The 14,807-nt window shown below is 42.3% G+C and overlaps 1 protein-coding gene across 1 annotated transcript; it reads left to right on the top strand.

Moving 5' to 3' along the window:
• Positions 1-850: 850 nt before the first annotated feature.
• RGCC (regulator of cell cycle) lies at positions 851-14,525 on the top strand. Its single transcript, XM_068182247.1, has 5 exons — positions 851-1,060; positions 1,218-1,394; positions 10,673-10,780; positions 12,217-12,279; positions 13,908-14,525. Exons 1-5 carry the CDS (start codon positions 1,024-1,026, stop codon positions 13,913-13,915), a joined length of 393 nt encoding a protein of 130 aa, XP_068038348.1. The 5' UTR covers positions 851-1,023; the 3' UTR covers positions 13,916-14,525.
• Positions 14,526-14,807: the final 282 nt, after the last annotated feature.

Here is a 14,807-nt window from a genome sequence, read left to right as displayed (position 1 = left end):
TCTACTAATTCTAAATATTTTCATCAGCACACAGACATAATCATAACTCCTGACACATTCTCATGGAATAGCACCTGATGTCTGTTTTCATATTTCTGGCCATAACTAAACATGACAGAGTCTTCCCCAGTGAGTATTTAACACAACTGGTATTTTAGCTGCTCAGACAGCTTACATTTAAAACGAGCAAGAGACAGACAAAAGCAACACTCTGTAGCTGTGGCATGTATAAACATCAGGTTTACCTGACTTCAGGACAAGTGCCAGAATCCTCCTCCTAAGAACAAGTGAAGCACTCCACTGGACAGCACCCTGGCTGATGCACCTGGGGCCGTGGCTCCCTTTGCCTGAGCGTTCCCTGCACGTCCCCTGCCACCTGCTCTTCTCCTCGGGTCATCCTCTGGGATTAACTGGCCCAGCTGCCTCCACAGCCGTGCCCGCAGCTCTCCGATGTACGGAGCAGGGCAATAACCCCAGGCAGATGCCAGCCCACTCCCATGGCGATGGGGAAGGAAGGGGATCCCGGAGGTGGCCGAGCAGCATTGCAGTGGTGTTGCATGCAAAGCCACGGGCTCACTGCAAGCGAGCTGCTGCCTCCTCGTCGTGCTGTGTGCCCTGTCCTGCTGGCAGTCGCGGGGTTGGTAAGGCTGACCCAGTCCTGAGTTCCCGTGACAGTCCCTCCTCACAGCCGGCTCTGGCTCCCGTTGTATCCTCCCTCCGCAGCCCCGGCACACAGCCCCTGCTGGGGTTAGCGCAGCGCGATCCTCCCGAAGGAGCCGCACTCCCGGTGGCGGCCGGGCGGCGACGGGCGACACTTCCCGCCGGCGGTGGCGTTGTTGGCAGGACTGCGGCCGCTGGGACGGCCGACCGGGCGTACCTGCACCGCCCGGGGGCCGCCCCCGCCGCCGCCCCGCCCCAGCCCGGCCCGGCCCCGCCGCGCTATAAGAGGGACAGCGGCGGGGCCGGGCGCTCACGCTGGCGGCGGGAGGCGGCAGCGGCGCTGGGGCATCTCCGCCCGCCGCCATGAAGTCTCCTGCAGCCCAGCGCCCGGCGGGGCAAGGTGGGAGCGGCGGGCTGAGGGGGCGGGCGGGACCCCTTCCTTCTCTCCCTTCTCTTCCCTCCCTTTCCCTCCGCCGGGGTGGGGGGGCGGCGGGCGGGGTCCGGGTCGGGTAGGTCTGATCCGGTCCGGTCCTGACGCCGCTGCCACCGCCCAGCAGCGCCGGGAGAGGACGGCGGGGGCCTGGCGGAGGCGCTGGGCGAGTTCGACGCGGTGCTGGCGGAGTTCTCCTGCCCCGCCGGCCGGCGCCGCTTCTTCTACGGCGAGCACCTGGAGCGCATGAAGCGGCGGAGCAGCGCCAGCGTCAGCGACGGCAGCGGCCTCAGCGACTCCGAGAGTGAGTGTCCGTCGGTCCGTCCGTGCCGGCTGTGCCGGTCCCGGGGGCGGGGGGCGGCCGGGAAGCGACGCTCCAGAGCGGGTGCTAACCCAGCACGTCGCCCTCTTTGAGCGAGGCAGGGATCAGGGAGCGGGAGCCCGTCTGTTTCTGTAGAAGCAGTGCCTTCTCGTTCGCCTTCTGGGTTGGAAGTGCAGGATGCAAGGGCTGGCCCCGCTGGTTTTACTCGCTGCTGCTGACCGGAGGGCAGAGTTGCTGGACTGGAGCCTGAAGAGCTGTCTCCGGGAGAAGGTCGGGCTGCGGGACACCGGGACGTCCCGGCATCTGCAGTGAAAGATGTCTCTTAGCGGGACAGTCTTCATAGAGACTGTCCGCTGTGTCTCGGTAACCAGAATCATCTGGACAGAGCGAGCCTAAATGTGCTTTCCACAGCAGGTGGAAACTCACCCAGGTTTCCCGTTGTAAGAATGGTCATCCATCCATCCACCCGGATGGACGGCAGTGTTATCGCTGTTTCAGAGGTGCTGGTTTTAACTACCTTGTGCCCAAGTACGCTAGGTGTATGTGAATGGTGTGTGCAGAACATGGAACAGGAAGGGTAGAAAGCTACTTGGAGCAAGAAAACGTAGAGTTGGGGCTAAATTTTTTCTAGTTAACTTGGAAAGAAGTTCAACCCCTCTTACTGGCTTTACCAATCACGGAGAGAAAACATGTTTCCTCTTCCAGATAGTGAAGCTGGAAACTGCTGTTCCCTGCTGAGCAGTAGGTTACTTTCTCAGAAGTAAGTTTTGCTAAATGCAAAATATAACCAGTTTTGTTGATTTGAGTTTTGTTTGGTTTGCTGTTGTTTTTTTGGATTTGTTGTTGTTGTTGTTGTTTCTGTTTTTTTGTTAAGTTCCTAACTATATTGGAAATTTGATGAAATGTACATGCTTTGCAACTATTCATAATAAGTCTGCTCCTCTAATTTCTGTTCTGCCTCTTTATCAGTTCAGGGACTCAAGGTGCCATTCTGTTGATTTAGTGCTTAAACACTAATGCTATCTCCCTAGTACTTGAGCTGTGAGAGCATAGAGACTCCAAATTATCAGAGCCCTTTATTTCATCATCATGAATGTAATTAATTTTGTTGGCAGGTATTGTTTTATCTGTCCTGAACTTGAATACCTTGCCTATCACTGCCTTTAAGTTTTTTCTGTGGAAGTACAGGGATCAAGATGCTATTTTTCTGTTTTACAACATAGTGAGTGTAAAACTCCTTCTAAGAATCTCTACTTCCAAGGAGGATTTTGAACTCTGTGACCAATTTAGACCAAACATTTTTCTTTCCTATAGCTGAGGGTGTGTAAGGTGAAACCTGCTTTTACTGAGTCAAACTGGCAGCCCTGGTGTTACTATTTCTTTTGCAGTCTTCGTAGTTGTGATATGTTAACCTAACACATACACTTAATGTATTTCACAATTGAGACACTTGTAATGAGAGTGAAATAATCTACTGTTGAGAAAATTATGAAAACCCCAACCTAGCATCTAGAATTTATTCTTCTTGTATGGAGAAATGCTAAGTAACTACAGATAGCTATCTGCTGTGGTTCAAAATACTTAAATCTTGAAAACTGTTTAAAATTACTCTGTTAGAATTGACAAGAAGGATCTTCGAAGGAAGATGGCAGTTCTCTCTGGCAGGGCAGAAGGCCTGGTGAGAAAACAACATGCTCATGTAAATGGGCAGATAAGATCTTCAGGGAGATCTGGAAAATAAAAATATGTGTGGCAAATTCACATGGATTTAGGCTGAAGGCAGTAGTGGGGGTAGTAAGATAGACGGGGTTTGATGGCTCTATATGAAGTACTCAAAGATCTTGTGTGAGGAACTTGTCAAGTTTTCAAATCCTGTTCCATGCCTGAGTTGCTCCCTTGGTGATGCATCGTGTGAAAGGTGGCTCTGGAGAAGTCGAAGTCACTGCCTTCTGGACACCAGCATATAAGGGACCAGGAGGGTGCACCAGAGTTTATGAGGATATGTTTAAGGGAAAAGAAAACCAGCCAGCTCTGCTCATGGCTCAGAAAAGGCCTAGTAAAACACTTCCTATAGGAGTCGTTCAGTGCAGTCAATGTTTTATTTTGAAGTTATGGAAGGATTGGAGAGGAATCGTGGATTTATGAAGAGCTTCTTTTATAAAACAGGCTCTAGTGTCTGATGTAATCCAGCTACACTCCCTACATCTATTTTAAGAATAAATGCAGGGAGTTGCCTACTTACCCAGGTTCTTTCAGTTCAAACTCAAGTATTTATTGAGTTTATTTTCCTTTTGATTTCTGTAATTTAGTGTTAGCCAGTATAGTGCTGAATTCATGACCTTGCTCTTACTGTAATAAGGGTTAGGTTAAAATACCACTGCAGAATCAAGGGGTAACTGGGCTGAAAGAGTAAATTCTGATAACACGAATCTTTAAAAACCACATTATCTGCAGGTAGTTTGAATGATCATCTTGTTAATGAAGATTCTTTACATCTTTGCAAAATTTTGTTATCCAGTGCCAAGACTATTTCAAGTACACTTTATCATGTGGATATAGAACAGTTCAGACTATTGTATTTTAGTGCTATCTGTTTGTTGTTTGATCTAATCCTCCTAACTGATGTGGTGTGGCTGATGATATGTATCTTTTGGCCACTCCTGCAGTGATATCTTTCCACTGGGGGATGGAACTGTAAGGGAAGGAAACATTTTAAACTGTTGCAACTGTTTGTTTCAGTGTCCCTGAATCAGCCTTAAATTCAGTTTCATGAGAAGCTACTAACAGATGTCAAGTGGTTGTACTTGTATGATATTGCTTAGTAGGGTAAGGGAAGCCTTTCCTCTCCTGGGGTACCTGCCATGGGCATGAGCTTATTTAATTTAACAGAAGAGTTTACACAATATCTCTGTTAATGCAGTTAATCCTGAAAATATTCTGTTATCCTTAAAATCTCCTGAGGAAGCTACCTCCAAAAATACTATTTTAAGTTCTTAAATTGCATATTTCTGGCTCTTGAGAAAAAGTGGGATTTTGAAGATTCTCTATGAAAAATGGGTCCAATAGTACTTTGTTCTCCCACATCTTGTCCTGTCATTTGACTAAATGATTTTTGGACACGGCCTGGCTCAGCTGTGGCTAAGCCTTGTACGTAGCACAATGGACTCTAGACCTTGCCGTAACAGGGAGGCTCTGAGTGCAGATGTGTGTGATGATCTCGGCCCACGAGTATTGCATTCGCCACCACAGCTGAGTGGGTCAGTGCTGGAAATCATGATGCAACTGCTGAGTTACTCCAGCATGCCAGAGCTTCTGGACTGTGAGTGAGTACCAGTTATGTTTCAAACTGATGTATTCAAACGAATTGGAGCCCAGCAGCTTTGTTCTTTAGGTTATTAATCGTGCTGGAGCTTCTAAGCTGCGGAATACTTTATAACTTTTTGCTATTCACAGCATATCTTGGCTGTGATAAAGGAGGATTTGTGCTAGAGAGTGCTGTGCTGGCAGAAGCCACTTGTGTAGTTGAAGCTGTATTAATGAACTTACAGATAGCATTGTCGTCTTGTGTCAGAATAAGCTTGCAAAGAAGAGTGCAGGCTTGCCCGTGTAAAATGCATACCCAGTCAGTGCACAGTGCCAGTACAGTTTATGGCAGTGTCAGGACAGCCTTCCAAGTTTAGACTAAGGATAATGAATGGGAAGTTGGACTTTATGAGAGGTTGAGAAGGGAAGTGCTTTAGTGTTTCTTGGGCCAAAGTTACAATAACACAGAAAAGCTACGTTAGAATCTGTTGTCATGCTCTCAGAAATGTTTGACACTTGTAGCTCCATGTTTTCTTGAGGCAGGTTCAGCTTCCTGCCTCCATGTTAAAAGCATTGCAAAATAAATTAATCAATTAAATTCTTCTGCTCATACAGCTAGCAGTGTTTCTTTGGAGTTATTTTTCAGGGTTAAGTAAATGGTTTCTGAGCAATGCCTCATGGCTTTTAAACACAAGAAAGAAATCCTGAGTGCATCTAGAACTCTTAATTTTATTATTTTAAAATCAAGTAGGTGCAGGGGTTGAAGCAGGGTCTTTTAACACACAGTGCCTGGTGTAGTGGCAGCACTTGTGTTTACATAGATGTGGCTGTGGATGTCTCCACATGCTCATGCTCATGCCTGGGCCATCCAGAGATGAAGCATCAGGCGCTGTTAGTACTGCAGCACTCACCCTGAAAAACTCGTTTACATTGTCAGTCTTGTAATATGTGACCATAAAGAAGGCAAAAGGGCAACGAAAATGATTGAAGATGTAAAATATTTTCCAAATGCTTAAATAACCTGGGACTGTCAGGCAAAAAAAAGGAGATGTTTTGGGTGTGGACAAGACAGTCTTCCGGAGAATCCTAAGTGACATTAGGAAAGTGACTGCTATGTCACCAGTATGAGGAAGTCAAATTAAATTAGCATGTTTCAAAGAAATGAAGTATTATTTCCTTCATGAACAGCTAAAGATTAAGGTATTATTGATATTAAACCTTCACATACTCAAAAATAATTTGATAAAATCCCAGCAGAGGCCATTGAGGACTGCTTGGGTTGATGCCACTGGGATCTCAGGAAAGAGACTGGTATGTGCGTTGGAAGAACTTGGTAGAGCTCATCCTGCAACTATCAGTGTGTGGCTGCACCACTCTGAAGCTCCTCTACAGGCATCTGCCATGAGTTGGTGTGAGAGACAGGATGTGGCATAGATGAGCCTTTGGTCTCTGCAGCAAATGCCAGCCTTGTAACATGAAAAGGAGGTAGATTGTGCCTGTGAACTTCCTATGGCTTGTCTCAAACAAGAGGACAATAAAATGCTTATAATGAAAAAAGTGAAGTGAAGACTTTCTCTTCTGGAGAAAGTCCCTTTTATTATATGATCTGAGAAATAAATTTTTATTACATTACTGATATGTTCAAGGGGAAGAAAAAGTGGAAGTTTCAGGTGCATAGCCTTCTCTACAGGTGTTTCAGTGTGCTGTGAAATGCAATTTTCCTAAGATTTCCTGTTCTTGTCACTTCAGCATACCCATTGCTCTTATTCATTAGAAAGGCAGATAAGTAAAGGGAAGGCTGGAGCTGGAAACTGCCTCATAGCTGGTAAGCATGGGGGGGAAGTGGGAAGGTAAGCTTTGTATATAATGAGAAAACATGCTTGTGCATCTGGGTTTCAGGCTTCCTAGATCACTTTTGTGTAGCTATGTGATTTGAAATCCTTTAAATAGTGATGCTTAGGTGTGTCAATAGAGAGAAGGTGTCATTTTTTGGTCACTATTTGAACAGATGTTTGTTAGCTAGGCAAAATCCCCACAAAAATAAACAATGTAGCCAAGTGTAACAGTGTAACTGTGATGATAACAATAAACACTGTCCTTGGGGGGCTGAAACATATGCATTTTGAAACAGGCTTTTTGTAGCATGAATATTTCTCACTTCTGCTGGTGACATTACAATTTCCAGATTTTTTTTTTTTTTTTGCAAGTAGGCTATGTTCTGTTAGAAATTATTTGTGTGGTCTGCTCATTAAGTGCTGAGTTACTGTTTCATAAGGAATTCATGACACTTGAGTGGATTTGTGAAGCTTTTCTCTGAAAGCTTTAGGGATGTGCTGTAACTTTTTCCCCTAAAACTTTCCCCACTGAAAACTGCAGTAAAAATGTTACCAACTCCAGTGCTCCTCAAAATTGTATTTTGAGCCATGGTACTAGAAAGAGCATGGTACTAAAGAAGTGGCATGGCTGAATTTTTCCATTGTCTATTTTGAAATGAAAAGTTTGAGATTTTCCTCCTTCAGTCCATTAGTGCTGGGAGCCTTTCCATTGCTCATTTCATGGGGCCATTTCTATATTTACATGGTGTTGCCATGGTTTATTTTGTGGTTTAACCATATACTGGAACAGTAAAGTTATACTAACTACAGATTACTTTGCCAAAGTAAAATACATCCATATTTATTCCTACCCCTTAATTTTGCAGTGTAACTTGACTGATGCAAGTCGACTCACTGACAAAACCCTCAGATTTTAAGGCTTTTTTTTTACTTCTGGAGAGATAATTTGTTATTTTTTAAACAGCTGAAGTGGCATAGTCTACATATAAGCACTGGGACTAGAATCAATGTACAAAGTGAAAAATAGATAATGGATTAGAAACTTGTGATGGGAGAGAAGGAGCTGGATGAGGAAGAACAGCAGCAATGAGATCCCTGGCATCAGCCCCTGGTTATTGGGTTGCAGAGGATGTTGAATTTGTCTGACAGTGAAACTCTTCCAAGGGCCATTATTGGAGGTGAATGAGAAAATCTTGGCTTTGGCAGCTTGTAGAGAGCAAAGACTGAAGTGTCCTTTTCCCAGAACTTTCTGCCCTACAGCCACACTTTGGCAAAGAGGGTATTTTTCTGTGCTGCATGTCATAAGTATTTTTTAACAGTAAATTGTTTTCAGCAGGTATGGTGACCTTGCTGGTGGAGTCAAAGCATTCCTCCTTACATCACTAGAATTTCTGATGCTTGGTGGCATGAATAAGCCACAGTCAGTAGCTAATGTATATTTTGCTTTGAGAAAGATAAATGTTGATATTTTCCTGAAACTATTACAACCCATCAGAAGATAACAATGTTATGTGAAAACATTCCACCTTTTGAAACTGGAAGAAAAACATTCAGAGATTTAAAGTAACAGTTTTGTCATATTTTATCTTTGTCCAGTTGTAAATATTTCCCAGCATAATGTTTGTGGAAGCCACTATGAAATGACATTTTCTGATGTCAACCCAGCCTTGCTACATTTGGTGTCTGGACGTTAGTATCAGAGAGTTCACATTCAAATTATACTCAGATTTATAACCACAGTTCTCTGTATTTTTTATTAATTCAATGAGCTGTAAAACCTTTCAAATATGAATTGACTTGGAAATTCTTGTTCTTCCCTATTCAAATAAATAGCCTGAAAAGTGTTTTATCTTTGGTCTGTTCTGTCAGTGTTTCAGTGAATTACAGTCTTGGCTGCACCACTGTTTGTGTCAGCTATTACAAGTTACTTGGGTTTTTTATGATGGTAGGGGTTTTGTCCTGAACAGCTAGAATTTTCCATTCTGTGTTTCTTAGTCACTGGGGTTTGCATCTTGGCTGAAAAAATGTGGCCTTAGTAGGCAATTATTCTGTAAACTGATTTCAGAGGAAATTTGCCATACCTTTAATGGAGAGAAAGTATCAATTCATGTACAGTGTTCATGTGGGGTAGTACAGCACTGGGGACACACATCATTGCAGGGCACTACCAGATTTCTTTCACCCTTAGGTTACTTTTCCCCCTGCTTTTAGGAGCTGCTTTTAAAATGGCTTTCCCCCCCATTTTTCTATCTAAAATTATCTATTTTCTGCATTGTATTAATGAAGTCCTTCTTATATTTGAAGTTTCACGTAGCTTGGTTTTGATCTGCTGAAGTTTAGAAAGAACAGCATTTCTTAAGAGTGGAGATAAAGAAATTCCAATTAGATGGTTCCTTGAAGAAGCCATCAAACTCTATACTCATGTCTGTAAACAAGAAATACCTAGTGGTGGCTGACCAGGTGGCAATAGCTCCAGGTGACAGATGTCAGTCACGTCATCACTCACATTTGTGTGGTGCTGTGGGTCATGTGTGTTTGCCAGAACAGGATCCAAGATGATGGCAAAGGAAGCTGAAAATACAGCCCAGTGGTGGGCCAAAATGCATGAGAAAGAGGAAAGTATTCCAGGCTGAAGCTTTTCCCTCAAGCCTTTTCAGTGTGTATTGAAACAGAGGTGAGCTTGGAAACCAGCGCAGAACAAACAAATCAGCTTTTATGGCTGAGGAAAGATCTGAGAGGCTTTGGAGGTGCAGTCATCTGGTCTGCCTTGTCACTGTGCCTGTATGCTCCTGTGGAAGGTGCTTTTGTGCTGGAAAGGACAGCAGGCTAGAGGAGGTGGGTGGGGACACGCACACTTCTTCCCAAAGACAGCTGAACTTGAGGCACAGGTCTGCAAGAGGATGTTCTCAGTGTCTGCTGTCTGGAGACATCCAGACATTCTGTGGAGGTGGAGATGTGCAGATCTTGGCAAGGCAAGCTGTGGTCCTGCCCCCTTTTGCCAATTCATCAAGACACCCTTAATTTAGCTAAAGCGGTCCTCTCCTGGCACAGCAAATGGGACAAGTGTCCAAGGAAGTGTGACAATTGTCTCTGCAATGGACTTGGTGCTGCAGTGTAGCCACCTCCAGGGCTCCAGGGACAAGTGCTGTGTGTGTTGCAGGGAGCAGAATTGCTGGCCTCAGTGGCAAGCAGCGGTTGTCACCACCCCATATATTGAGACCTACACTGATGTCCTAGGCAATGTGCCAGGTAAGTGGAGACCACGGACATGTTTGTATTACAGTGGTGTCTTTTTGTAGAACTACAGTGTTCAGGTTGCTGACTTGAAACTGCAGGACCAGCAGTTTTAGAGTCTCTAGCAGGATGACAATGCCTCCTTCCAGTGGAGCCAGGACTAATACTTGGGATGTCCCTGTACTTAAAGATACTTTTTGATGCTGTTTGAGCTTAAAATACAAGAACATGGAAATTATACTGGGGCCTTTTCTGTTCCTTTCCAGGACATAGAAGGCCTTCTTTGAAAGATCACCTAAAATAAGGTTGCAGGACATCTCGTGTATCAGTGTACTGCTTCACGAACTCCAGAGAATCACAGAATAAAAGAATTTAAAATGTCATACTTAAAGCAACAGGGTAATGTATGGAGAAAAGGGTTCACTTGCTTTGGGGATAAAGGACACCACAAAATATATTCTTTATTCTGAGGGGTTGTCCTTGTCCTGGAGCTCTCTATTCAGGGTTTTTTTGGTAACTTTTGAAAAATTTAGGTAACAGAATTTCCCAGAATATTGTGAATTGGGCAGGTCCTACCAGACTTAATTTTGCTGATGTGGGATAATTGTAATTTCTGTCTAATTTTTTCAAATGGTGCTGACCTTAGGGAAAGCTTTCCTTACTGGGGGTGAGTATTGAGCCTAGTCCTGCTTTCTTTTTAACAGTAGGAGTGGGAGCAGCAGCTTTCACACAATAAAGTGTTTATTTATTCACTTCTCTGGTTTTGAAGACTTTAAATTTGAGTTCTGCATACTCAAGTCGGTATAGGAAAGGCTGCGTTTTGGGTTTAAATTATATTGCAAACTTCAGGAGGTGTCAGATTTACTATATAATGTTGCTTTTTTACAGGTGCAGATTCCCTCTACAGAAATAGTTTCAGTCTCAGTGATGAAAAGCTCAACTCTTCAACTGCATCTACTCCAAGCTTGCCATCCCCTTCAGTAACTCCTTGTAAAGGTACCTTAATTTTAGCTGGCATTTCTTCCTAATCCTCAGTTATATGAGCTTTTTGCTGGGAGCCAGAATTCACATGCTTGCATGGACTTTTTTTGTTTTTTTCTTTGTATTTTTTGTTGTTGTTGTTTTTTTTGGGTTTTGCGTTTGTTTTTCTTTTTAAATGACAACAAAACTAAGGATTACTGTTGAGAACACTACAGATCCAAATATTGTTGTCTTGATTATAAATGGCAATAGCATTCTAGATCTGCACATTGCAGGTGGCCTGGCAAGTCCTTTGGTTTTGAAACACTGAGCTAACTTCTGCTAAACACAGAAGCAACCAAGTGGCTTAAGTGTCCCATTTCTCTATAAAATTCTTAGCCTGGATACAGGGGTAGAGGGACTCCTCTGAAGCTGTATGCTGCCATTTAATTAACACAATTGCTCAGATCCATGTAGACCTTACGCAGTGCTTATACAAGCCATATATTAGCAATTCCTTCCTCCATTGAAGCTATGCTGTTTCAAAGAGGCTTCTGTCTTTCAGCTGATCCAACTTCCCAGGACAATGTTTCATTCAGGTTAACTTGGATTAACTCTGGAGCAGACATATCAATAAGTGAACACTCATACATTTGTACTACATGGTGCATGTTCAATAGCCTTTCATATCTTTTCCACAGTGACCAATCACAAAAAACCAAGGTGTATGCTTTCTTTTCATTTAGTGGGATAGTAAGGAGAAATAATGAGTAACAGTTCCCGTGAAGTAGCAAAAAAAGAGCTCAGCTAAACTGACAGGAAATACTTGGTGAAGAATTACACTAAAGGACAAGATGTTCTTCCTGATGAGAAGACATTGTCTTGGACAAGACCACAGACATGAGATAAGGAAGCAACTTGCAGTAAAACTAGATTGAATGGAAGCAGTGGTGTTGCCAGGAGCAGAAAATTTGGTGAATGTTTAGTTCCAAATGTATAGTGTATGGACCAAGATGAAAGGATCTGGCAGCACAGCAAACCTGTGACACTAAAGTGATTCAAAAAGGCTGAGATTTGAGTAGGGCTGGGAGCTCACAGGGATTGATTAGGGCCTTGCATGCAGCATCTGAAGAGAGGAAACAGGAAAGATGGCCACAGTAGCAAAGACATGGATTAGTTGATATGTATCTTTTATTCTTCACTACAACCCCTTTTTTAAAAGGAGACTACATAAAGTATTGCTTTGTGTTGCTTCTGTCAAGTAGAAAACTATGAAAGCTAGAATTTCAATTTAGTCTCCCATGTTCCCTAAGTGCTTTTGGACATTGCAGCAACTCTATTGAACTTTGCTGACAATAATCCACGGCATGTTTGCTACCCCTGAAAATTATTTGGAGGCTCATGTGTTTCTAGTGTTTCTTCTAGCCAGAGAAACATGTCCTATCTAATCAGTATTTACCCTTGTTTTGCAGCAAAGCTTGGAGACACGAAAGAGCTGGAGGACTTCATTGCTGATCTTGACAGAACACTAGCAAGTAAGTAGATTTTTATTAGTTGCTTGCATCTCACTTGGAGCTTGTTACAAAGAATGTTGAAAGTCAATGTATAGGGAGAGAGGGAAGGGAAAAATAGAAATGGTTTATATAATGTGGCTTCCTTTTAATTTGCTAGTCCTGTGGATCATTATCTGCATAAAAAGGTAAAACAGACTAAATTCAGACTTTGCCTGGATGTTCAAGGCATGCAGCTTATCCTGTGTGACAAAGGCTGAACTCAATGAACCCCTGGTCCCATCTCTGAGTCAGCTGCAATTCACCCCTCCTTGACAAAGGATGGATAAATAAACATCAGTTTCTTAAATACTCAAAACTCAGTTTAAAAACTGGTGATCTATTTCCTCATTATAAAGCTAAGTAACTGGAGGAGTATCCTTTGGTGAGGAAAAAACCTTTTTGTTCTAGACTTTGCTTTGTGAAAGAATTAAGGAGCAGATATCTGTATCTATTGACTTAAACTAAATGTCAAAATCCTGTTTTTTTACCAGGAATGGAACTTGGATCACTATTTCTGGCACTGTCTAGAAATTGTATCTTTCAGCTACAGTAATGAATTCTTCATTTTTATTTTTAAAGAAAAACAACCAAAAAACTGGCCACCTATTGCCAACCATGTACTCTGCCTATTCCTTTTGCTTCTTCCTCTTCTGTTGTGGACATAATAAGATTTCTTTTGTGTTGCAGGTTGGAGTTTTTTTATGTGGAACTAGGCTATAGAGCCCAAACCAACAAACTGTAGGACAAGACCTTAGTAACAGCATAAACAAAGCCCTCTCAAACTATGAACTGGGAATTTTGTGTACTCATTAGGTGTTTTCCCTTTTCTGTATTTCTTGAAGATATGGACTTAATTAAAGAGAGCTGCTCTTATGAACTTCCTGCTTCCCTGCTGTCTTGTATCTTAATCCTGGTTTCACTTCTCATGCTTAAAATACATTTTTTAGTTTCCTGTCTTCTGCCATGGAAGTAAGCTTGAGCTAACTTCATCTTTACCACTGAAATTTAATTGACCACTCTTCTGAAAAAAATCCAAGTTTTTGAAGGTTTCTGTAGGACAATGAAAGCCCAAACCAGCAAATATTTGCATTGCTATAGCTTGTTGCAGCTCTAAAGGGGCTGCCTGTAATACGTAGATTTTATTTTTCCCTTGCCAAGTACATCAAAGGCGAAAGCAGGAACTACCACCTGCTCTAGTGGTTTTGTGCTTTGTTTTTTTGATGTGAGACCTTTTTTTTAATCTCAAGTAGACATATCTCCAGTGATCTCAGCAGAGTTTCATTTGTACAGTATCACTGTACAGTGAGGAAGAAGTCCAACTTCCATCTGGTATTTATCATCACATTTTTGAGGAGTTGTATGTATATGCTTGAGGTTACACAGAACTTTGTTCAGATACCTTTTCAAGCCTAAGGCACTTGTTAGAACAGTACTTGCCTTGTCCTTTTTGCACACCAGCATTTCAGCTTTCCTGTTAACTTTAAAAAAATACATAATTTGGCTTGTCAGGCAGTCTAGCAAGCTGGGCTTCGGCAAGGGTCTGATATGTCAACAACATGCAATCTTATTTAATAGAGAGCTTAGTGATCTTTCTTGTTCTGTATTTTCAGGTATGTGAAATGAATTTTCAGCATTGTGCTTGCATGTGAATGTCCTCTGAAGGATAAATTACATCAATCAGTGAGAACTGCTGCCCTTATCTGATAACTTCACTCCCCAAGATACCCTCTGAACATAACCTTTGTGAATTCTTACAAGTATTTAACTGGCAACATTGGTTTTGGGGGTTCGGTTTTTTTGGGTGTTTTTGTTTTTTTTTTTTTTTTACTTTGCAGCAGATGGAATAACTTAAATGTTAGAGCTGTATTTTGCTTTAAAATATAGCTTGAATTTTAATTTAAAGGTGCTTTTATGCAAATATATTTGTAATTTTATATAGTTGAAAACTTTAATGCTTTTCTCCATTATAATATATTTTTGTATGCAAATAAATCCTGAACTGGAATCCCGATGTCTGTAAGCTTCCTAAGAACATGCAAACTCTGAAATATAAGTACCAATTAAACTCTTATTGAAAACAACATACTTTAAAATATCTTAATAATGGTATGTTTTTGCCCTGTTAGGCAAAATTTGTTATGCTAGTTAAATGTGGTTGCTTAAATAAGAACTTTGTACTTTGTAAAATTAATACAGTCAGGAAAATAATAAATTTGGTCAAACTATTACTTCAGATTTGTGTTAATATAAATGAAGTAACACTGATTTACTAGACATTTGAATAATAACACCTATTGTAAACCCTATGTAAAAGCTGGTTGTAAACTCTCAGACCATTTGACATGAAGCACTCACTCTTTGGAAGGTCAGACATTTAGGCCCATCAGTTTAAAGGTATGGAGGTCCTGTACTGCTGAGACAATACTTGTTTGGATGTTTCTAACACCAGGCCCTTGGGTCTGGAATGATCAACCACTCTGAAAAGACTTCCTGGCCATCACTGTGGTGCA

Source organism: Anomalospiza imberbis, chromosome 2, assembly GCF_031753505.1.
Source record: "Anomalospiza imberbis isolate Cuckoo-Finch-1a 21T00152 chromosome 2, ASM3175350v1, whole genome shotgun sequence".
Lineage (NCBI taxonomy): Eukaryota > Metazoa > Chordata > Aves > Passeriformes > Viduidae > Anomalospiza > Anomalospiza imberbis.
The sequence above is the reverse complement of the archived record's forward strand: the minus strand, read 5'-3'. Positions and strand labels throughout refer to the sequence as shown.

What these genes read in the sequence shown, in the direction of transcription:
- RGCC (XM_068182247.1), top strand. Translation starts at nt 1,024, where the DNA reads ATGAAGTCTCCTGCAGCCCAGCGCCCGGCGGGGCAAG. An exon ending in CGGCCTCAGCGACTCCGAGA is followed by an intron (nt 1,395 to 10,672) that starts GTGAGTGTCCGT and finishes GCTTTTTTACAG; the next exon opens with GTGCAGATTCCCTCTACAGA. An exon ending in TTCAGTAACTCCTTGTAAAG is followed by an intron (nt 10,781 to 12,216) that starts GTACCTTAATTT and finishes CTTGTTTTGCAG; the next exon opens with CAAAGCTTGGAGACACGAAA.